At 39.8% G+C, this 24,892-nt stretch overlaps 1 protein-coding gene across 1 annotated transcript in view; it reads left to right on the plus strand.

The window, feature by feature from the left end:
• NR3C1 (nuclear receptor subfamily 3 group C member 1) overlaps nt 1-24,892 on the plus strand; it is a 64,567-nt gene that overhangs the window by 15,435 nt on the left and 24,240 nt on the right. Inside the window, 2 exon segments of the mRNA XM_032208796.1 lie at nt 17,089-17,252; nt 20,883-20,999. Coding sequence (XP_032064687.1) covers nt 17,089-17,252; nt 20,883-20,999 — 281 coding nt within the window.

The following is a 24,892-nucleotide window of genomic DNA, read 5'->3' on the forward strand; positions in this document are numbered from 1 at the left end:
TTCCTATATATACTCTGAAATTTATCAAAATGAAAGGCTGTAGGTATAAATAAGATAGGAATTGTTCACAAAACATATTACCTAACTATTACACTAAATGCACAACCATAAATTTGGTTCCTATGTTAATCCTTCTAAAACCATGTGTTTTACCAGAGGTTTTAATAAGAGCTTACTGAAAGAATGAACAAAGCCTAGGACCAGGGTTTCCTTTGTTCTTTGCCTGCTGGCTTATACTTTTATCAATTTAACATTTTAAAAAACCACTTCAAATAAACATAAATACAGTAGAATCTCCATACCTTTGTCGCTGTGTCATTCCTTCAAAGACTTGAGTTTATTGCTGATTTGGACACAAACCAGGGATAATTGTATGTGCTTATACATTCTTAAAAATAAATTAGGATTAAGAGAATATAAAGTTCAAAACAGAGGATTCTTAGTTTAAGTTGAATGAGGAATTTCTTAATAGCTCATTATAAGCTTAAGACTTTTATTCCAAATAAATCTTTGATTTTGTATACGTTTTGTTTTTTCCTCAAGGTAACTAATCCTCTGCTTAGGAGATACTAAGTGGGTTATTGAATGAAATATTCTCAGATGCTTTAAATGTGAATGAACATATCAAGTTGCTATTTACTTTATTTTACCTAGAATTGTAGAGTACACTTTTTATATATGTTATCTAAAATAATTGCTTTGTTTTAGTTTTTAACTCAGACTTTATTTTTCCTTTGCAAAATTTGTCTTTATGTATTTGACAATCTTTATAATCTAGCATGTGAGTTAAAATCCAAAGTATCTATAAGCAACTACCCTATCAAATAGTTCCTGAAAATGTTTCATATATTATAATTTGATTTTTTTCTGTAAGCCAAAAGATACAATCAGATGCTAGAATCTTTCAGTAAATCTCCATAATGCATCATGGTGCTTCAGAAATGTAGCAAAACATGCACAGTATAAAGCCTTGAATGACTAAGATGTTGACTTTTCAGTTGAAGTAATAGCTCAGTAGAAAAACCTTTTCATTTTGGAAGAGAAAGCAACTATTATCTATATATTTCATATTCAGTTTCAATCTCTGCTCTAAGATTCCTCCCCCCCCCCCCCCATTAATATTACCAAGCTGTAGTTTCCACCTTATATATCTGTGCATTTCGTTTTTCCTTTGGTAAGCGTTATCTCTACCTTTTCACCCAGATCTTTAATAAAAGTATAAAAACTAGATGCAGGGGTGTCAAATTCGATCTCATCGCAACCGGATTGTGACATCATATGACATTTTTTGCCTTTGGACAGCCAGGGTAGGCGTGGCCTGCCAGTTTGACGGGCCTGAACTAGAGAGTCCAAGACTGGTCCTTGTGGCATTCCAGTCTGTACTACTAGTTTGAGGAAAAACAGTAAATTAATAAAAGATGATATTTGAGTCATCCACCTGACTACTTAATTGTCACATCATTCAGAACACATTACTTAGTTTGCTTCCCAGAAAACCATAGAATATTGATGCTTTGCTACATTACCCTAATCTACTCTGGAATTTATCCAATATAAAATAAAATAGAAGACCACAACTAGGCATCCTCTGAAAAATGGTGATGTCACCATTCAATCCTTTCAATTCAGAAGTGCTTTGGTGCTCCTGACTGGATTGTAGTAGTAGTCAGACTACAGGCAGTCCTCAAGTTACAAACATTGGTTCAATTGTTCAAAGTTACAGAGGAATTGAATGAATAGTACTTAAGCCTAGTCCCAGAAGTATTGCTGTTGCAGGGGTCATTGATTAGATCAGACTTTGGGTACTTTATAACCACCCATACTTACAACTTCAAGGGTTCGTCAGCTCCCCCACTCATTTACCTCCTCCCTCTCTTTCCCCATTTGGCCCCCTGCACTCTGGGCTCTACTGCCTGAGCTTTGCTGACCAGCAGCTGCTTTGTTAAGGACTATGCTGAGATTGCTTTGTTAGCAGCATGGCAAGAAAATGATGAAGATCAGGGCAGTAGGGGGAACAGGGTCTTTCGATCACAGGAGGCCTGGGGCTTCCCAGGGCACTAAAGTTTTATGTCATGCTGCAGTGCAAGACTGGTGTGGCTGCAGCTCAAGGATTCTTGCAGCCTCAGAGCCACTGTGGGCCAAGAACTCTCTGAGCTTGCTGATCCATAAGACAAGTTGTAGTGGAATTGAAAGGCAGGCAGATCCTTACCTTAAAAGAACCAAGGGTCAGGGAGGAACAAATTTGGGAATGGTTTGGATTAATTGGGTATCGATCCATTTACAATGGCAATGAAGAGTGCTGGAATTTCTATCATGAAATGATGTGATCACATGACGTTGAACTTTATGACTACTGTATGATGCTAAACAACATAAATTCTGGTTCTAATTGCAAGGATTACCTGTAGAAAACCTGTTGATAAATGCATGCTGACTTCTGAAAATTACCACAACATTTGTGAATAGCTGTAGAATCCTCTCAAGTATCAGTCAATCAGTTAGTGCATTCTCCTGAGTTCCTTTTCTCCTTTTTTGAAGACAGCAACTTTTGTTTCACAATCATTAGAAACTATGCAGTGTTAATCATTTTGTTATATATGATCTATTGACAATAAACCCAGATTGTGCCCAAAAATCTGTTGTGGGTATTAAGAACCATATCTTAGAAGTAAAATGGCAGACAAAGATAAAATGGTTGATGTACTGGAAATTATTGGAAAATCATCAAGAGGGATTTAAAATTAAATCAAGAGAGCAATGAATAGCAGAAAGATATAGGTGTAATGGTTTTTTTTATTTACACTTATCATGTCTTGCTCCACTTGCCTTTTCCAAAGATCACCTTTCAAAAGAGAATCAGCCGATGCACCACACCTTGTATCATCCCAAAAGTGGGTACCATTTTGGAGGCTTCTCACGAACTGAGAATTGCAACCACCCTCAAAATGCTGCCCAGTTCAGGATGACACAAATTGGCTTCTGTATAGGATAGCTACATTGATCAATACTCTTTCAGAAAAGCAATCTTCAGAAATCACCCTTACAAAAGAGTGCCCAGCTGATCAATATGTGGCCTTTTACAGAGGCCACTTTGTGCCATTCTGGAAGTGACCACCATTCTTGCAATCTCTCAGTTTTGGAAAATCGCACCCTTCTGAGAGATCATGTAGATGTAAGTGACACCCACCTACCGAATATTGCAAGGTAGCCTATGCAGGAAGACTATCGCATCGACTGGGCACTCTTTTGGAAAGGTAGTCTTCCGAAGAATAAGTAGAACAAGCTGTGATGGGGCAGAAAGTCCAAGGGTGTGGGACCCAGCAAGAAAGTACAAGAGGTACCTTTGATCACTGGGAAAATATGTGGTTAAAAGTGCTGAAATATACATTATATGATGATTTGAAAGAGAATTTTTATAAAATGCATTGTTGCTACATGATGCCAGATAAATTATCTAAAATATATATAGGTATTTCAGAATCTTTATTAGGAGCAACATGAAAGAACATTCTATCATGCTTGGTGGACATGTAAAATAGCTAAAGTTTTTGATTCAAATGCCTATATAGCAGTGGTGGGTTCCGAATCCCATTAGAACCAGTACAGTGCTACGGGGCCAGGTGTCCACCACATGAATGTGCGCTCAGCGTGCGCATGCCTACTTACCACCCACGACGCTCTGCAACACTCCAGCTGCTTGGCGGAGCATCACACAAGCGCTGTATGCTCTGTGCGTGTGTGCAGAAGCCCCACAAAACCTCAAATACTGGTAAGGAGGGCGGGTGGGTAGCACTCCGGAGCACCGTACTCGAACGGTACCTGGTGCTTCCGGCAGGCACATGTACACCCGTACTGGGGCGTACCGGTCGTAACCCACCACTGCTACATAGATACAGAGAATCTTAAAGGTTAATATTCAGTTGAAGGCAGAACTATTCCTTTTAGGATTATTAGATACAGAGATAAAAATCATGGAAGCTTATTTTAATACTATATATGATTACTGCAAAGAGATTACTATATGGACAAAAATGGAAAGAACCAATACAACCCACTATGGATGAATGATAGGGTGAAATTAACATATCTTGCTAAATTGATTAACTAAAGATGACATCTATATTTATTATTTACTGTAAACTCCTTGTGGATGTTTTGCTTAAAAATAAATGACTTATGATTTATGTCTGTTGATAAAACAGGATAGAAAGGGGAGAGTTGTGGTATAACTTTAGAGAGAGAGGTTAAAATATAATTCTACTTACAATTGCAGTGAAGCAATTGAAAGCCACTTCTTTGCATCGGTTTTCTTTCTTTTCTACTTTTCTTTTAGTTTTTTCCCTTCTTGTACTTTTAGCTTTCTTTTTTATTTCTTTTTATCTTACTTTATATTAATTTTGTTTCCATATAATTTATAATTATATTTGATCTACAGGTTAAGGCAAGGTTCTGCAACCTTAAACTCAAAGAGCCGTTTGGCTAATTCCCGCAGAAAAAAACATTGGGCGTGACCAACTCGACATCCCTCACTCCCAGTCACATGACCCCTCCTAGCCACACCTACCAAGCCAGTCATTAGGGCAGAGAACCAGGAACCACAAAACCCTCTTCTCTCTCCCCCCCTCCCTCCCTCCCTCTCTGTATCTTTCTCCCCCTCTTTCTATCTCTCTATCTCCCTCCCTCTCTCTCTCCCTCTCTCTATGTATCACTCCCTCGTCTGTATCTCTCTCCTCTTTCTGTAAGTCATTCTCTCTCTCCCATCTCTCTCCCTCTATATCTCACACACACCCCGTATCTCTCTCTGTCTATCTTCCGTGTGTGTGTGTGTGTGTGTGTGTGTGTATATCTATCTCTCTCTTTCTGTGTCTCTTCTCACTCTCTTGGAAAGCCCAGCGAGCTCTTCTTGGGGCTCTTTGCTACTCCTTTTCTTTCTTCTTTTTGGAAATCCAAGCTGGCTGAGAAAGGAGTCTTCCCTTCAGGCAACCCTCCTCCTCCTCTGGTGACACACACACACACACACACACCCGCTGGCTGTGGCAGGCTGGGAGTGTGCGCACAAGCAGGGAGACCTCAAGTGGGCAGCCTTGGCCAAAGCACAGCAAAGGCACTCTTTGGCCAGGGTATTGCAAGAGGAGAAAGAGGAGGAGGGTCACCCAAAAGGAAACCTCTGCTGCTTGTTCCTCAGCAGCCTGGATTTCCAAAAAGAAGAAAGAAAAGGAATAGCAAAGAGCCCCAAGGACAGCTCGCCAGCTTGGCTCAGACTCAGCTTTCCTGACCTCCGAGATGGGCATGCGATGGGCAGGGCCAGCCCTTTTTTCCCGCTGCTGTAAGCTTCTTAAAGCGCAGCTGGGCGCTGTAGGCCCATCCCCCTTTCTGTTGTCCCAATTCTCCTGGATCCCATTCCCACCCTGCCAGCCCTCGTGTTAACGAGGCCAGCATCAGTTGCAGCTGGGTCATGCTAGTGTCTCATGGTGGAGAGCAGGTGGCACGTCTCCCAAAGCAACCGAGGCATGCCCAGCACCAACAAGAGTCAGAAGAAACTCCAGCGAGAGTAAGGCGCTGGAGAGTCAGCCCCAGCAGCTTCTCCATCCCTAGCCATGGCCCTTACCTTCTCAGGCCAGGTGACGTGTGACAGAGAGGGGAGGGACCAACCAGTGATGGGACAGGGAGCCGCAAATTGCCGACACCTAGGTATAGTTCTATTTTTGCCTTAGGTCTGAAAGCTGGATGACTTTGAGGCAGTCACTCTCTCCCATCCCAACCACCTCACTGGGTGTTGTGGAAAAAATGCAAGGAAGAAAGATTATTAGATTCCTTCACTGCCTTCAATTATTTATAAAAATAATAAAGGCAGAGTAAAAATAAGTGTATTCCTCCCAAATGTTTTTTTTTTGTATTTTATAACCAAATCTCCAAAACAGATAGTCCTTGACTTACAATCATAATTGAGCTCAAAATTTCTGTTTCTAAGCAAGACAGTTGTTAAGTGAGTTTTGCCCCATTTTGCCTTTCTTGCCATAGTTATTAATTAAATCACTTCAGTTGTTATGTTGGTAACACAGTTAAGTGAATCTGGCTTCCCCATTGACTTTGCTTGTCAGAGGGTTGCAAAAGATGATCACATGACTCCGGGACACGGCAACTGTCATAAATACATGGCATTTGCCAAGCATCCAAATTTTGATCACATGACCATGGGGTTGCTACAAGGTCATAAGTGTGAAAAATAGTCATGTCACATTTTTCAGTGTTGTAACTTCAAAAGGTCACTAAATAGTTGTAAGTCGAGGACAGCCTGTATGCAGAATTGTCATGGTATTCCAAGTATAGTTATATAGTTATATTGTGCAAATCATTACTATATTGGCAGTTTTATTCTTTCAAATCATAATGCTACTTCAGTATATGTTCAGTTCTATTTTAAGAATATGATTCATCTATCCAAACTGATTCCCAAGATCCATTTCCTGATGAGTCACTACCAATTCAGACCCATTGATACATATATAAAGTTTGAATTTTTACAACAGATATGACTCATTTGCCCTTGCTTACTTTGAACCGCATTTGTTATTTTAAAGTCTTCTAATTCAGTCTGGAATAAGTTTTGGGGTGCTTTTATGCCTCCTACAACTGAAAGAATTCAGTAATTAAAACAAAATACTGTATATACTCGAGTATAAGCCTAGTTTTTCAGCCCACTTTTTCGGCTGAAAAAAGCCGCCTCGGCTTATACTTGAGTCAGTGAAAAATTTGCCTGAAATGGAGGAGAAAAAGGGGCGGGGCCATGCCGCTGGGTGACACTCGTGAATGGCCCAGTGCCCCTGTGAGTTTCCCCTCCCTCTGTGTCAGTTTGCCGCGCAGCGCGCACCGCACCATCCCCCCTCCTCACGTTCTAATGTAATGCAGGGCTGTCTTACGATTCCCCTTCCTCCCCCTCCTGCCGCTCTGCAACGATGTCCCACCTCCTCCTTGTTATGGCAAGCAGCCACATAGCGATGTCCCACATGATCCAATGATAGGAATCACTGTGCCGTGTGTCATAGGAGGCGGGACATCGCTCCCGCGGCTGCACGGGACATCATCATCACAGCGGGACATCAGCATCATGAGGTGAGTGAAGTATTTCATTGAATACACCGCTAGTTTAGTGTTTTTCTTTGAAATAAATATTCAAAAACATTATTGGTATCTATTTTTATTTTTGAAATTTACCGGTAGCTGCTGCGTTTCCCACCCTAGGCTTATACTCGAGTCAATAACTTTTCCAGTTTTTTGTGGTAAAATTAGGTGCCACGGCTTATATTCAGGTCGGCCTATACTCGAGTATATACGGTATATGTTTTTACTTCTTTTCTACAGGGCATCCAAAATCCACTTATGAAAGTCTGCCTTAGAACTGAATAATAATGCAACACCTGATGTGTGCTGTACTCCCAAACATTTCATGAATGTGACATTTTTGAATCCTTAAAAGAAATCTGTGGGCCATAACAAAATAATAGTGATAACAAGTGTCCAGAGACAAAATATCCATTTGCTAAAAGCAAAAACTGGTGACCCTTCTGCTGGGCATTTTATCTATTTGTCAAAATCTCTCTTTATCCCAATAGCTAATCTGTGCCATTTTATTAGTACCAAGTTGCAAACCCACCTTCTTTCTTTTTCCAAGGCGCTGCTCAGGAGAGTCCAAGCAAGGGTTAAATACAGCCAAACTGCCCAGAACTGAATTGAAACTTTAAGCCACGCCTCTGGTGCTGATTATCTCCAGTTTTTTTTTTTTCAATTCAGCTAGCCCAGTGGACGCGCTTCGAGTTTCTCTTCAATTCTAGATAGATTGCTTGGACTCTCCATTGAGTTTTAACGTGAGAAAAAGAATTGGTGTCTTTAAATTCAAGTAGGCTTGGTGAGCAATAATAATTTTCTTCCCGCAATTTGCCCTTTCCTCACCCCTTGTCTTCCCGGTGTCCTGGTCTCTCAGGCGCCGTTGGGGACACAGGCAGCTGTTGGGGAAGCACGTGGGTCGGAGTGCCGATGCCAGCGCTGCTGCAGGGGGAATCCCCCCTAAGGGCTCTGTTGCCGCCATCTGTGCGGCGCGGCTCCTCAGGGCTCGCTCCCAGGACTGGCGGCAACTTTAAATGCAGGCAAGGCATCAGTGAGTACCGGCTGCCATTTTGGACCTCTGTCGGTTTTGTTTTTGCTTTAAACTGCATGCCGCAGCTGCCTGAAACCTGACTCACGGCAGGAGCCGCATGGAGCCTTGATTGTCCGGTTTGGCGGCGATTTGACTCCTAGTTCTCCGGAATAGAGCGGCAAAGGATTGAGGCCTCCTGGTCACAGCCCTATTATTCCTGCAGGCGCTGGGAGCTACTAACACTCGCGCAAAAAAACGGTTTGGCTGGAATTGATTCTGCGACCTTCTGTGTCTCTCTCTATGAGTGCTTTGGTCTGTGGTGGGCTACTTCGAGGTGGTGAGTGGAGGTGGTCCCTACCTTTCTCAGTTAGGCCCAACATTACCATCATGGCAGATCAGGTTCCCGAAGACCCTTGCCAAATGGGGGAGCCTTCTCAAAGCAGGCCGGCACGGCTGCCAGGGAGGCCATCAGGGGCACTAAGCCCTATTCCAGGCCTGGGCCTAAGCAGGGATCGGTGCCGGATCGGAGCATTACACCGCCAAAAGCCCTAGAAAAACGATTTTCCAAGGCCCAGCAGCAGGCCCAAGCAGCCAACTCGCACCTTCCCAGGTTTTTCACAAAATTTCACGACCCATGCACTGAGGGGGGTCAATGCATTGCGCTGCCCTCTCCTTCCCAGAGTCATCCGAAAGATCCTGTCGGAGGAAGTGGAGGTACTACTGGTGGCGCCGTTGTGGCCCAGGACAACCTGGTTTGCGGACCTGGTGAGCCTTTCCGTCAAAACCCCTTGGTGGTTCCTGCCGCAGGAGATCTCCCTCAGCCTGGAGGCCCTTCAACATTTGGAGCCCCAGTGGCTTCAACTAGCTGTCTGGCACTTGAGAGGGATCTCCTGAGCAGAGGAAGCCTTTCGACCATGGTGATCTGCACCATCCAGGCGTCAAGACATCCCTCCACGACCCAGATCTAGGATGCTACCTGGAGGGCTTTCGCCAGCTGGTGTTCTGCTCGCGACACTTCATCTTCCTCAGCATGTATTCCTGTCATTCTGGACTTCCTACAGGACGGCCTTGACAAGGGTCTGGCGCCCAACACTCTACGCCATCAGGTGGCTGCTCTGTCCACCATCCTGGCTTCTGACAAACAATTTTCACTCGGTCATCATCCCACCATCCGCAGTTTCCTCAGAGGTGCTACTAACCTGAGACCCCAGCAGTTCACAGATATCCAACTTGGGACCTCACCGTGGTTCTGCATCCTCTTATTGAGCCCCCGTTTGAACCTCTCCGGACAGCCAGCATTAAACATTTGACATTTAAGACCACTTTTCTGATTGCCATTACCTCGGTGCGACGTATTTCAGAGCTGGCTTCCCTGTCTGTCCATGAGGACTTGTGCCTGATTCAGCGGGACAGGGTGGTCCTCTGGCTGGACTCTAAAATTAACACTTGGTTCCACCGGGCCCAGGAGATAATCCTCCTGGATTTCTGTCCGCATCCCAGACATCCCAGGGAGAAACGCTGGCACAAGCTGGATGTCCGCAGGACGCTCCGCAGGTACGTCAAGCGCACTGCTGGTTTCATCACTCTGAATTGCTTTTCGTGTCCTTCCAGCCGGCTTCCCAAGGCAGGAAGGTGTCCTTGTCTATGATCGGTGGGTGGCTTAGAGCCTGCATTGCCCTCACTCATGTCCTGCAGTTCAAACCGGTGCCTAGCCGCATCATGGCACATTCTACTAGGTGCACTGCCACCACGGCAGCCTGGGCGATTTGGGCACTGATTGAAGAAATTTGCAGGGCGGCCACCTGGACCTCGTTATCTCCGTTTGTCCGGAATTATAAGTTGGACAAGTTTGCTTCAGCGGAAGGGACCTTTGGGAGGCGAGTTCTTCAGGGCATTCATACCAGCGGAGAGACCCTGACTGCTACTGCTTCCCACCCTAGTGACATTTACCAAGTATGTCCCTTGCTTGGACACTACAGAGCAGCACCCTGGAGAATGACCATTGACTTATCTGAAGGGTCGTTTTCCGGGCGCTGTGAAGGAGAGTCCACCTCACCCGGAGGTCTAGTTCCGCTGATCTCAGTTAAAAGGTTGGCAGTTCCAGTTGGACTTGTTTATTGTTGAGAGTATATCGGATCCATTGTTGGACTTCTCAGCATGCAACAGTTCCACGTCTACATTTAAAAAATCTGAAGATAATCAGCACCAGAGACGTGGCTTAAAGTTTCAATTCAGTTCTGAGCAGTTTGGCTGTATTTAACCCTTGCTTGGAGTCTCCTTCGCAGCGCCCTGAAAACGACCCTTCAGGTAAGTCAATGGTCTTTCTTTCTTTCTTTCTTTCTTTCTTTCTTTCTTTCTTTCTTTCTTTCTTTCTTCTTTCTTTCTTTCTTTCTTTCTTTCTTTCTTTCTTCCTTCCTTCCTTCCTTCCTTCCTTCCTTCCTTCCTTCCTTCCTTCCATAATAACTTAGGAAAATATTAGCTTGTCATTTAATATTTTTAATTACTTTAAAAAAATCTACAAATCAGGCAGGGAAATGTGGGCCACTGCTGCAATGTCTGAACATGGAGCTCTTTGAATCCTGTGTATTCAATAACTGAATGTTGGTATAGGTTCCAAGAATAGAATAAAGAACCTCAGCCTTTTTTGCATACAGTTCCAAGCATAATATTATTTGTCTTTGACTTAGCTTAAGGTGAAAATTCACCACAGGAATGAAACTGCATTTTGTTTTGTCACGAATTACACTTTGAAACCACAATTGACTTATGAATCATGGTTTGTTTAAAATATGGCTTGTTAGAGCTTTAGTTGGCATTTTACTTTATTTCTTATATATTGGTTTTGTGTTATCCTTGTTTCTTCTGATTGTTGGCATAAGAAATTGAGAAATCAAACCAGGAATTACCAAAAATTATGCCATTCTTCTGTAGAACTGTTTCTGGATTATGCTTATCTTGTTACCCAAGAAATGTGCCCATATGCCTCAAAACATTTACCAGAATTACAACTAGAATTGTGCAAAATGTTTTGTGGTTGAATTATTGTAATCCCTTTTCTGACTTCACAGGAAGTATTCCAGAATTTTAACTGCATGTATATGTGGCATGATAATTTCATGTAATGTTTTACAGACCAGTAATTTACTAGGATAATATTGATTATCCAAAGGAGGATGGAAAGCATGCCTGCTTTGCATACTAGTCTGATGATATTAGAATACAGCAATTCTAATATAGGAAAACTAGTATATACAATATATAAAACTAGTATATACTATATATATATATGTTTTTTTATTTGTGCTGATAAATAAATAAAGGGAGACTAGTATAGATCTATTTCAAGCTATTTAGCTCTCATCAGCTAGCCATACCCATATATATATATATATATATATGTATGTATGTATGTATGTATGTATGTATGTATATGTATATGTATATGTATATGTATATGTATATGTATATGTATATGTATATGTATATGTATATGTATATGTATATATAGCACCTCTGGGACAATATATATATACAATATATTGTAAAATATATATTGTAAAATATATATATTGTCCCAGAGGTGCTTTTTCAAGAAGCAACTGGACTTTCTGGTTTTTCTTTTAGCTCTCTTGGATGAGAAGCGAAACGTCTTCAAAAAAAACCCAGAAAGTCCAGTTGTCCTTCAAGCACCTTTTGGACAACCATGACCTGGATGATATCTTCTGATAAAGTGTTTATTATCAGAAATGCCAACATGATTATATCTAGCTGTAAAATTAAATGCATATGCAAATATTGTAAAAACTTCTATATTCTGTAAAATACTTCCTTCCCTGAGTATAATTAATTAAAGACACAACATTGTTTTTGAGTCTTGTAATATAGAATCATTGCTGTGATAACCATACCAGACGTGTGTGTGTGTGTGTGTGTGCGCGCACACGCGCGCGCGCGCACACACACACACACACACAACAGAAACCCAATATTTTTACTGTTGCCTTTGTTATATTTGTGTTAAATAAATATATAGCACAAATATAACACACACACACACACACACATATATATATATATAAACAAACAAACAAACACATATTGTATAATACAAAGTTTACATTTCACTTCCCTAATCTCTACAAAAGAAAAGTTATTTCAATGTTTTTTCCCTGTGACTGGCAGTAAAGGAAATGCTCAAAACTAAACTTTAATAGCACATACTGTCATATATGACACTTTGAAAATTCAATAACTGTAGAACAGAATTATTTTTATTCTAGCAGAGAGTGATAGTGATTCTTAGGGACTTCACAAATCATTTGAAAGGCTGATACACTCATTGATAGGTATTCTATTCTTGCACACACAAATACAAAAAGCACCAATTACGCCTCTCTTTCAGAATATTATAAATAAAAAATCCATAGTTTCAAATTTGAAAATTTTTAAAAATATGGTTTGGAAATACATGCCCCACCCAGTGACTGTTCATAAATATTTTGAGGGCTATCTTCAAAACCTTAGCATCTGAGAATGTGCTTATAAAATACTTCATAGAATTTGTATAAAGTAATGTGGGTTCTTTTTTTTTTTTTTTATAAGAGGTGGCCACTAGATTCTTGTTAAAAGTTACTGGATAATCCACGAGCTGTTGGATTATCTTTTCCGAAATATTTCCTTGTCTAAACAGAAAAACAAAATGATCACTGGGCAGATTTCTAATGTTTTGGTTTTAAAATAAAAAAACATTTTATTAAAGAAGAAAAGTGTGTAACAATATAGGTGCTTTTTGTTTTACTTAGGACACTTTTACTGACAATATTTGTAGTTTATGTGCCATTCGTTAGGAATACTGTAGTGTTTTTGCTCTTTTTTTTCCTCACCTTATTATGCAAAATATAGCTGACCATGCTGGAATACTACTTTTTCCAGCTAAATCAGCACATTCTCAATGATTGTATTGGAAACTGTGTCCCTGAAGAGGGACATTTTCCCCTTTTGAATATTGAGCATAATTCTTGGAATCATGACAATGTCATTTTTAAACACACCAATATTTTACATGTTCCGGTGAGGTACTTTGTCTTCAAATAGAATACACACTTGCAATTAATTTTGTCTGATCATTTGACTGCTGATTAAAAAAAATGTTTATGTTATATTTCTGGCCAGTTTGGATTGCATGTCATTGTAATGAAAAATAGAGCATTGTCATACTTCCATATATACGTCTTGGCCTCCTGACATTATTCCATCATATATTATGGTCCACCAGCAAAGGTTGAGGGAAGAGGATGATGCATCTTCTGATGTTTCTAAAATCATTACCCTCCAATGCATGATGATACCAGCCATCATCTCCAAGAGGAAAAAAAATATATACCAGTATATTCAAAGCTGTGCAAGTGTATGAGTTTCATTGTCACAATCATTTCTCCAATATATTAACAATCTCACATTGATTTCTATCTTTTTGGAGTAAACACAATCTCAATTCTATGCTGATTTAAGGATCCAGGAAGCAAATTTAAATATATTTGGCTTGTTTGTTGGGATCTGGCATTAAGTGTCCAATGTAATGATGGATCTGCCCTTGAATAATCATAGAAAATTTCCATCCATTCCTCATTGGAAAGATTTTTTTGGCACCAAAGAATACCATTTGGAAAAGTCAGTTGCATTGTCTGATTTTTTTCCTGAACTGGTTTGCAGTAAGTTCATCACTTCTATATATATAAATTGAGAAATTTGTTAGGCAGAGGTTGTAATTGTCTATCCTGACCTTTCCCTTCATACAGCAGAAATTGGTAATTTCTCCAGGGAATAATATACAGAACACAGGGTAGATTTTGGCCATGGAACCAATAGCAGGAGATATATTGTGTCATACAAGTTGTGGATTTTGCTTCACCCTGTCTCTGTTAGATCTTGTCATTGAAGTAGGATATTGTCATGTTGAGGAATTCTCACAGTACTTTGTATTTGCCACATATTCTCAAATTGATCTTTCCTTTCCTCTTCTACCTTTTTTTGTCATTCTATACCCTATATCTTTCCTTGTGCTTCCAGAGATGTACAGCCCCTTTATCCTTTGTTTCTTCCTCTCGCCTCCTCCTTGCCACTTCCTTTTCCAGTACCATGGTGCTATGCCTGCCCTCAGTGATTCTTCAGAGGCACAGAAAGTGGGTCCTAAAATAATATTCTCGAGATCTTTGAGGAGTCTTAGATATAATTGATCTGGTCTTTGAACTTAAAGTTGTTTGTGGCAGCCAGGTAGGGCAAACCATCTTTTTACTTACTTTGGGTTGTCATTTTTTTCCTTATGTTATTTATTCTACTTTGGTCTATTGGAACACATGGCCCTTTTGAAGAAAAGACTAAAATGAGCTTTGGTTTCTCCTTGTCATCTATAATTATCTTACTAGCCTTCCCAAATAGTCGACCCATCAGTTCCTTGGACTGTTTGATATCATTAAAACACATACACAATTTGTGTTTTAGCCTTTCTGCCCCCTCCCCCCCCAGTCCTTAGCTATTTTTTTGTAAGCCTATCTTCCATTTCCTCTAACTGTCTTTGACTCAGTCAGAACTTCCTATACAAACCCAGCTATTTTCTCAGCTGATCCATTCCATTTTTTCTTCTCATTGGAATGACATGTGATTGCACTTTCAGTTATCTTATTTCTGAAAAGCTTTTAATTTCCTGTGCTCTGATTGATCTGACAATTTTGGTGCATGATATCCTGACTAAGGTTTCTCTAGGCTTGTTACAATTGGCTCCCTGAAATCTGATGTGTATGTATGTCTGTACTTCAGTTTTTCTTACTGTAACATTTTAAACCTCGAGGTATTCTGTATGTTACATGTCACCAAACCATAATTTAAGCATTTCTACACAGCTAAATTTTGCATCATGTGTTTCTCTGTTACATTGACTGCTGTTAAAAACTACAGGAAATCCTTACTTAACATCCATTCATTCATCTACCAGTTTGAAGTTACGACAGTGCTAAATGAATGATATTTACATCCAATCTGCCAAAGTTGGAGTGCCCCAAGTGCCTGATCTAAATTCAAGCACTTGGCAGGCCACTTTAGAACTGCAGGAACACTTCAATCCACTTTTTCGCCCCTCTCCCATTTCTGCCCTTTTGGCCCCCTGCACTTTGCAGGCCCTTCCACCCTGTGCTTCATTGCCTCCAGCTGACTTTCACCACCTTCTTGCTCCCACAAGCTGATGTAGTGTGCCTGGTCTGGTTCTTCAGTTTCCTTGTGAGACTTCAGGAAAAAGGCCTTACATAGGCAGCAGCTGCCTAGCAAAGGGCCTGACTGGGCACACCTCAGCAGCAGCAGCAGGAAAAAGAAGGCAGCGAAGAACAAGAAGAGACCTCTAGACACAGAATCCATGGAGTGTAGGTTGGCAAGGGCAGTTATGGCTGGGTCTTCCCACTGTGTAGCTGGGCTTGCGGTGGTTGGGTCTTGCATACCATGCTGCTCTCCGGGGGCAGCTACAGCTTTGCATTAGGCTGGTATAGCTGCTTGTTTGTTCTCCCGCTCCAATACCAGCCATCTCAAGCCCCTAATTCCCCGTTGACATTACTTATTGGAAGTCCATAGGAAGTCATGAGGAAGTCATTGCTTAACAATGGCAGTGGGGGCTGCTGGAATTGCAGTGGCTGAGCAATGTATTCATGTGACATTGCACTGTGCTACCGCATCGTGTCCCAAATACTGTTGTTAACAAAAAACTAATGTAATGTTTCCTAGTTTACTTTAGGATGTCAGAAATAAACTTAGGATATTCTGAGTGCTATTTTGGGGAATATTTTGTAAGATGTCATAACAATCTTGTTTTGGAGGGCTAAAGTAAACCTTATTGACCTTGTTTATGATAATAGAAGCTTGGGCTCATACATTTGATCTGTAATATTGTATTAATGAAGGTTTGGGGGGAAAAGAATCTATATTGCTGATTAATGTGATAGAGGAAAGGATTGCATAGGCCATTAAGCAAAAGTATTTTTTGGAGCTAAAACCCAAATAAAGTTCAATTTTTTTCAGCTTAATTCATAATTAAGAAAAGTCATTGAATTTTTAATGTTTCTAAAATATCTAAAATATTTATTTCTAAATCACTTTTCTGCCTGTAATTTTAACTATAGATTGCTTTTCTCATGACTGACAATAATTGCTTAGATCTGGCACTCCAATCCTGATTCTTTTTGCTTTCAACATTGTACAGGTAGTCCTTGACTTAAAACAATCATTTAGTGACCACCCAAAGTTACAACAGCAAAAAAGTGACATGACCTTTTTTCATACTTAAATAGTGTGGAAAACATGGCTCCCCAGATATGCTTTCTTGCTTTGAGAAGCTTAAGCTATTATGGAGGTACTTTGGCTATTGCAATTTAGTGTCAATTGGAAGGTAATTGAATCTGGTTTCTAACTCAGAGCAAATGTCTCAGAAATAAATACCCAGGTTGCTGTATAACTTTGATGTTAAGTTTCATTTAATGGAAACTATTGCATCAGAATTTCTAACTTCCTTCAACAGCCAGCTCGGTTCCAGTTGTTTCTGTGCCAGTAATTATGTAATGCTTCTTCCTCAGGAAAGTATTGTGGTTTTATCTCTCTGAAAGTATCATGTGTACATATTGAAGCATTCTGTTGTTCCTAATGGCCTCAAAACAATGCTTTTAAAAGATTAAAGCTGTCTTGGGTAGATTCTAGCTGATATTCTAACAGTATTTGCTAAGATAAAAATTCTAGCAAATTTCCTTTCTAATTCAGAAATAAATAGAAATAAAAGCTATTTATTTTATGAACTTATTTCTGAATTGCCTTTTGATCACAGAACCAAAAATAAAGATAAATTTTGGAAATATTTATATAGCATTTCTTGTGTTTGGATTCCTTTTTGAAATTTAATTTTATTTGAAATATTTCTTTAGCCCTGGAGTAAGATCTGATGTGAGCAGTTCACCATCTACCTCTTCAACAACTACGGGACCACCTCCCAAGCTTTGCCTTGTTTGCTCAGATGAGGCTTCTGGGTGTCATTATGGTGTCCTGACATGTGGCAGCTGCAAAGTATTCTTCAAAAGAGCTGTGGAAGGTAAGAAGCAATGTGATTATTACAATCTGAATCATTAGGATTGTATTGTATAAGTAATCAATGTTTTCTTCCAAATCCATAATCTTAGTACAACTATTTTTCTTGCGGAATTTCTAACATATTATAAAAGTAGACAAGGATTCTAGTTCAAACAAAAAGTAGCAAGAGAAATCATGCAGGAGAACTACACTACTACTGTAGCATAATGCAGCTGCTTAAAGCTTCCCTACTTTGCAACCCATCTTCAGTCTTCTAGTCCTGTTTGTGCATGTGGAGAAGGGAACTCTGTGGAGTAGTGTTGAAGCAGGGTGGAGCAATATACAGAAGAGAAGGTTTGACTGCTGTTTTGGACCTCCAAATTATGAATCTATCATGATGCTTTGTTTGTGGTATTTGTCCAGAAATCTTCAGAGGGCTAGTGTTTAAGAACCTCTTGAAGAAGAAGCTGAACAGGCTTATGCCCTCTAATCCAGCTCTAAAATGAATAAGAAAAAAATGGGGTTTTTTTACATTATAGAATCTCCAATATCCCTTCTTTGTCAGTTTTCCCTAATCTCCTTGACCAGATTTCACTCTGATGTTCAGAGATAATACCTTATCTCCCTCCCTTTATTTTTCAGAAATAATTATTGCTTTCTAAGTTCGTGTGACAGTGGGTAGAAATTAATCAAGGAAAGGACTAACCTAGAACTAAGAAGAAATTTCCTGATAGGGAAAACAATTAATTGTTTTAAACTTGCCTCCAGAAGTTGTGGGTGCTCCAAATGTAGGTGTTTTTAAAAAGAGATTGGGCAACCATTTGTCTGAAATGGTATCGAGCAGGGGTGTTAAACTAGCAGCCCACGGGCTGGATGCATCACGCGGAGGCCATGCCCATCTCAGCTCTGCAAATGAGAAAAACATTGCAAAACATCACATGATGGTGACATGACGCCGCACGTTTGACACCCTTGGCATAGGGCAGTGATGGTGAACCTTTTCAGCATTGAGTGCCCAAACTGGAACATGTGTTGATGTGCATGCATATGTGTATGCCAAAGTTCCAGAAACCCGGAGACCAGCTGGCTGGACTTGCATGGCTGTTTTTTGGCCATTTTCCTGGGCAAAAACTCCCAAAAAATGGCCTGAAAAACCATTTTTGGCCCGTTTTCAGCCCATTTTTTGGGCCGTTCTCAAGTCATTTTCTGGTGCTCCAATGCTCACGAAGACCAGCTGGCCAGTGTGCATGTATGCACCGGAAATCAGAAGAGCAGTTGCAACGGCGTACATGCCCACAGAGAGGGCTCTGTGGGCCACCCCTGGCGCGTATACCATAGGTTCGCCATCATCCTGCTTGAGCAAGGGGTTAGACTAGAAAACCTCAAGGTCCCTCCCAACTCTGTTATTCTGACCCTGATAAAAAGAGATCTGTTACCATTCATTGCTTTCTCTTATTTTTGTTATTCTTGCTCATGTTTAATATTGCTTCATAATTCAATTTGGAAAGAATCTGGTCTTTAAAAGCTATAGTTAAATTTAGTTTGCTGCCAAGATTTGCTTATACTTGAATCTCTGGTTCCATAAAAATTCCAAAGGTTTTAGTTTGCCCACTTCACATGCTCCAAAACCCAAATTGTTTCCTCCCTCCTCTTTTAAAGTGGTAAAATCAATATATCTTAAGCAGCATTTCAAAACTAGACTTCTCAAACTGGCCTTGCTAGAAGCTTACTGTGGTATTTCCAGCTTCATGTAAGCTAAAAAAAATGCACATAATGCATCATTCCTTTCTTGAGAAAAAGATACTGATAGATATCTTAAATTGAATTTTTCCATAGTAATAAAAAATACAGTTTTGCTCTTATTCTAATAAGTTGTATGTTGGAGTGGCAATGTAGCACTATTAAAAAAGCAGTTGAAATTACATATATATGGGTGAGCATGCGCATGCATAGTCATTAAATATTTTTCATTTAACCAATTATTTTTCATAGCAATAAATCAAAATCTAAATTTTTAAGAAGTAGTGAAAAATTCCCAAGCTCTTTTACTTTCACTCCTAAAGAATCCTTCAGAGAATTAAATTGCCAGCCTCCAATAAAACCAGTATCAAACTGGAGAGCCAATTTGGTCTAGTGTTTAAGACACCATGCTAGAAAGTGGGAGACCATGAGTTCAAGTCCTGCATTAGCCATGAAAGACAGCTGGATGACTTTAGACCATTCATTGTCTCTCAGCCCAACCCATCTCATACATAGGGTTGTTGTAGGGAAAACAGGAGGAGGAAGGTGCGTTACATATTTTCACCACCTTAAGTTATTTGTAAAAACAATAAAGGAGCGGTACAAATAAATAAAATCAATTCAGATATCTGGAGGAATATTACACTGCAACAACTAAGAGTGCTAAACAAGCAGGAGGGGATGAAGGGGAGGAATACAGTACATTGTATATTGCCATTCTGCATCCCTCTGACAAATTTTTTCTTCTTCCTTTTCTGTTGCTCCTAATGGCCATATATTCTTTGGATGAGTATTGCATATCTAGTTGCACTGGTCTCATTCAGTATGGGTTTGATCATCCCTGTCTTGGTGCATGCAGAGTTTCTTCCACAGTACTATCTTTGCTTTCTTCTTCCGGCAGTATTCTCTTCCTGCAGCTGTTGGTAAAGAATAATTGAGTAAAACTGCAATGTGCTTATCTTATAAAACATATAGTTGAAGAAATAATGTACATTAAAAGTCTCAAAATAAAGTTATTTAAATTAGAGTCTCAATATTCCTAACTTTAAAATTGAGTTTAAGTATGCTGATTATATTTTAAGCTTGCTACCCTTAAAAATAGCAAATGTAATAAAATATCATGGGCTGTTTTACTGTGCTGGCCATATGTGGGGATGAATTTGATGTTAATATTCTTCTTGCTACATATAGTTTACGTGCCTGTTGGTTAGGTCAGTGTTCTCAATTTGGGAGAGCCTTGCCTTCATTTGTCTACAATTTGGTGCGCTGGTTAAAGACACCGTGCTAGAAACAGGGAGACTGGGAGATCTGGTCTTGCCTTAGGCATGAAGCCAACTGGGTGACTTTCGGCAAGTCACTTTTTCTCAGCCCTAGGAAGAAGGCTATGGTAAATATTTTCTGAAAATCTTTTCCCTAATTGTATGCATGAAAGGGAAGGAGGTTGCAATCATTCATGGGAAAGGAAGGAAAATATGTAAGGAACACAAAATAGCCATAATCTTGAATTATGATATGAATTATGATGTGATACTTTCTTCACATATAAAAATAAAATGTAAATAGTAAGTAAAAGTAATCACATAAAAATTAATGATATTTTCTTATGTTGAAAAATGCTGATAATTCTCAGTTTATGACCAATCATGTAATGACAGTTCAAAGTTGTGACCACCTCTGAAAAAGTAACCTGATTGCCCCATCCCTATGGTCATGTGATCACAATTCAGGCACACATTTAGTATCAGTTGCAGTCACATGTTCATGATTTACACCCTGTTTTTGGCAATTTCTGGCAAAAATGTCCACTGGGAAATCCGGATTCACTTAATGACCATGTAATTCACTTAATGACTGCAACAATTCGCTTAATGACCAGTGTAAAATTTATAATTTCTGTTCTTTTGAAATGCAGGACAGCACAATTATCTCTGTGCTGGAAGAAATGATTGTATTATTGATAAAATTCGGAGAAAGAATTGCCCTGCTTGTCGCTACCGGAAATGTCTTCAAGCTGGGATGAACCTTGAAGGTAAATTTTAATTCCCTTCTTTTGTTACTGCTCAGACAGGAGTAGGATTGCAGGTATTGCTTCTCTTTTCTTTCTGCTTGAATTTTTTTAAAACCAGGTATGCGCTGAGTACATTGCTCTAGTCGTAAATGTTGCTGTTCTTGAAATCCATTTATCATATGTTGAATTTTAGTATATTGCATATTTGTTAGATTAGGACAAGTTTCATGAGTTTTTAGTCCTTATTCAGGGCTAAAAACTCATGAAACTTGTCCTAATCTAACAAATATGCAATATACTAAAATTCAGATGTATTTAGCCCCTATTCCTGTTTGCAGGAATAATACATGAAGGTGCTTAAACTAATGACCACAGTTTTCTCATGCTTACAGTATATATTTATTACTGCTTATATTTGTCATATGCCTGTATTATTCTTGATAGAATTGAACTTTTTTTCTGCATTCATAATTTAAACCTTTCTTCGTCTTCTATATTGTGTACTGAAGTTTCTACGCTAAACAATTGTAGCCTGATTTTCTATGTATGTAAATTGCTAATGTTAAGGATGTGCACCAGCCCCCATCTTTGGACATATTTAGTCCAAAGCTATTTAAGAAGTGGCTTAATGAAACAAAGCCTAATTAAAAGATACCCAAATTCATCTTAAAAGTCAAATTATACAACAGCCCCTTTGTTATTATAAATTGAATTACAGAAACAGCAGCCACTTTTTTGTGGGAATGATAGGTTAATGGGTGGTTGTTTTAACATGTTTCAGTTTAGGTTTCCTGCTGATAACAGCTCTAGATTATCCCTGACTGGTCTGTAAGTTACCTTGTTTTAGGAAAGTTGTTGAGAAAATAGTTTGGACTATAGTTACAATTGTCGATAAAAATAGTTTGAACTATAGTTACAATTGTCGATTATCTGGATCCCTTTCAATTAGATTTCAAGCGTAGTGTAGGATTGCTGCCACATTGGTGACTCTTGTTAAGGACCTTTGGCTGGATTAGGACACAGATTCTTTTGGACTTTTTGTGGTCTTTAATACCAATCTGAGTCAGTGGGGAGAGAGTCAGTTTTACTCTGAATGGAATAGTTCTTCCCAGACAAATCTGAGCTGCAACTTGAGGCTCCTTCTGGACTCACAGTTCCAGCCACAGTAGCAAGTGGAAGCTGTGGTCATGTGTGTTGCACAATTGCATCTTCTGCACTAGCTGTGACCTTTCTTTTAGATTCTTTTGTTAACAATTATTCATGCCTTTGTCAGTTGAGCTATTGCAGTATAATCTACATGAGGATGTGGTTGAAAGTTTCAGCTGGTGCAACATGGAGCTATCCAGATAGATAATAAGTGCACCAAAGTTCACCTATATGACACCACTAATACATCCTGCAATTAGCTCTGGGTAAGAATTTAAATTACAACCAGAAGGGTACAAGTTGAATCTGCCTATCAAATAAAATATGGAAAAGAGGGTCAAACTGAGGGAATGTCATCTTCAGTGACTTCAGCTCAAATGTTCTCAATGATGTCTTCACTCCTTTGGAAAAGTTTAACTTTGCGCATCCTATTCATTCTTCCTTACTATGCTTTTGGGGAGCAAACAAAACATGGGTATTTAGAAAGATATTTGAGAAGAGCAAAATCGTATTACTCTGAATGTATAAGACTATAATAAATTGATTTATTGATTGAATGGCAGTGCATCAGACTAATTGTTTATCATTACATTAATTGATTTTTGTTTTTAATGTCCTGATACTAATATTAAAAATCACTCAGCCTTCACACATGGTACGGCATATGCTGATTGAATAAACAAATAAATGTGTTACTCATAGTGTTACATCTTCTAGAATTTTAAATTTGGGGATTTCAGTGAGATAGATTTATGGTTCAATTCTGGAAGTCAATTCTGGAAGTCTTTAAGAAGAAGCTCCCTTCCAACTCTACTATTGTATTGTAATTCGATATGTTCAGAGGATTGTGGGAGAACAGGAGATGTTTTAGCATATACTTGTTTCTTTTGTATAAGTACACTAAGCAGACTACAGATTGGGAGCTAAATTATGAATTTTATTTTGTTCACACTTCCCTTTTTCTTATATTGAGAAGTTGGCAATAAATATTTTTATTTATTAGATTTTTCCCCACCTTTATGGGTTGGGCTGAAAGAATAACTGGTCTAAGGTCACCCAGCTGGTTGTTGTGCCTAAAGCAGGACTAAAATCACCAGTCTCCTGGTTTCTAGCAACCACCTATTACACCAAACTGACAAAAACACTTGTTTTTTTAGTCATACTATTTCTGTATTGGTGATCTATAAAGTACCAAATCACTAATGAATCTGCAGAAAGGCTCAGTTTCAAATTTAGTATCTGTCTATATGATTAACCTTGAGATTTCACTAAATCTCCCTACTTCCTCCTCCCCCTCCTTCTCATGTTCGGTTCTTTATTTCCTCAATGTTGCCTACTTACTGTCAATTCATTCTTCCTTTTACCAGTTACTCCATTGCAGAAAATTCCACAGAGTGATGCAGCAGGAATGTAACTCTATTCCTGGCATGGAATGGATGCTCTGGATAGCTATTCTAGATCAGCAAGGTTGCTATTGAATGTGCAACAGAGGTTTCACCCATTTTCCCTGGGTGTTTATACAGATATGAATGGAGAGGATGGCAGGAATTCTGCCAGTTGCTTCTCTGAAACTTCCCCATATTACATTGAATGGAGGCCAAATCCAAATAAAATAGGTTGTAGGGCAGTGTTTTCTATAGTCACATGCTTTTGTCCAGATTGAAGGGTAGGAGGAAAGCAGACATGAGGAAAAGTTCTAAGAAACTATGGTTCTGTCACTGTGTCATTCAGAGTTTTTGGAATTGGGCACCATCAGTATGCTAGCAATATCACAGTTTTCCATCTAGCTCCAAGATAGCAATCAACACCTCTGAACACTACTTATGTTTGATAATGACAGAGACCAAATTGAAATCTAAATAAGATCGTACTTTTGGTAAATGAAAAACTAGAATGGGGGTGGTGGTGAAGGTACAGTTTGTTTTGGATAGCGTTTATTCCCCTGAAAGGTAGTCTGGCAATACGCCTTGATTTTTACCCAATTCTTCATTAAAAGTCAGTTTGAGAACTCTGAGGTGGTACACGATTGCACAATCACATTTGTTGAGTTGGCAGAAACTTTTCCTGATTTAATCAGATCTAGAGATTTTGATTTGATTTTGATTTTATTAAGAATTTATATGCCGCCCTTTTCCCTGGAGGGACTCAGGGCGGCTTACAATAATGAGGGGAAGGGGGTGCAAGACAAGACTTAAAGGAAAAAAAAATCGTGAATAAAAGAAAATTATCCATAAAAACACAACATTCATTCAACATTCGGGCGGGGTGAGAGTAATCCTATCCCCAGGCCTGACGGGATAGCCAGGTCTTCAGGGCTGTGCGGAAGGCCTGGACTGTGGTGAGGGTACGGATCTCCACGGGGAGGGTGTTCCATAATGTCGGAGCTGCAACTGAGAAGGCTCTCCTCCGCGTAGTCGCCAGTCGGCACTGACTGGCGGATGGAATTCGGAGGAGGCCTACTCTGTGCGATCTGATGGGACGCAGGGAGCTAATTGGCAGGAGGCGGTCTCTCAAATAGTCAGATCCACTACCATGGAGCGCTTTATAGGTGGTAAGTAGGACCTTGAAGTGCACCCGACGATCAACAGGTAGCCAGCGCAGCTCACGGAGGATTGGTGTTATATGGGCGAACCGTGGTGCGCCCATAATCACTCGCGCGGCCGCGTTCTGAACTAGCTGAAGTCGTCGGATGCTCTTCAAGGGCAGCCCCATGTAGAGCACATTGCAGTATTCCAGCCTAGAGGTCACAAGGGCTCGAGTGACTGTTG

Source organism: Thamnophis elegans, chromosome 2 (genome assembly GCF_009769535.1).
Source record: "Thamnophis elegans isolate rThaEle1 chromosome 2, rThaEle1.pri, whole genome shotgun sequence".
NCBI classification, from domain to species: Eukaryota; Metazoa; Chordata; class Lepidosauria; order Squamata; family Colubridae; genus Thamnophis; species Thamnophis elegans.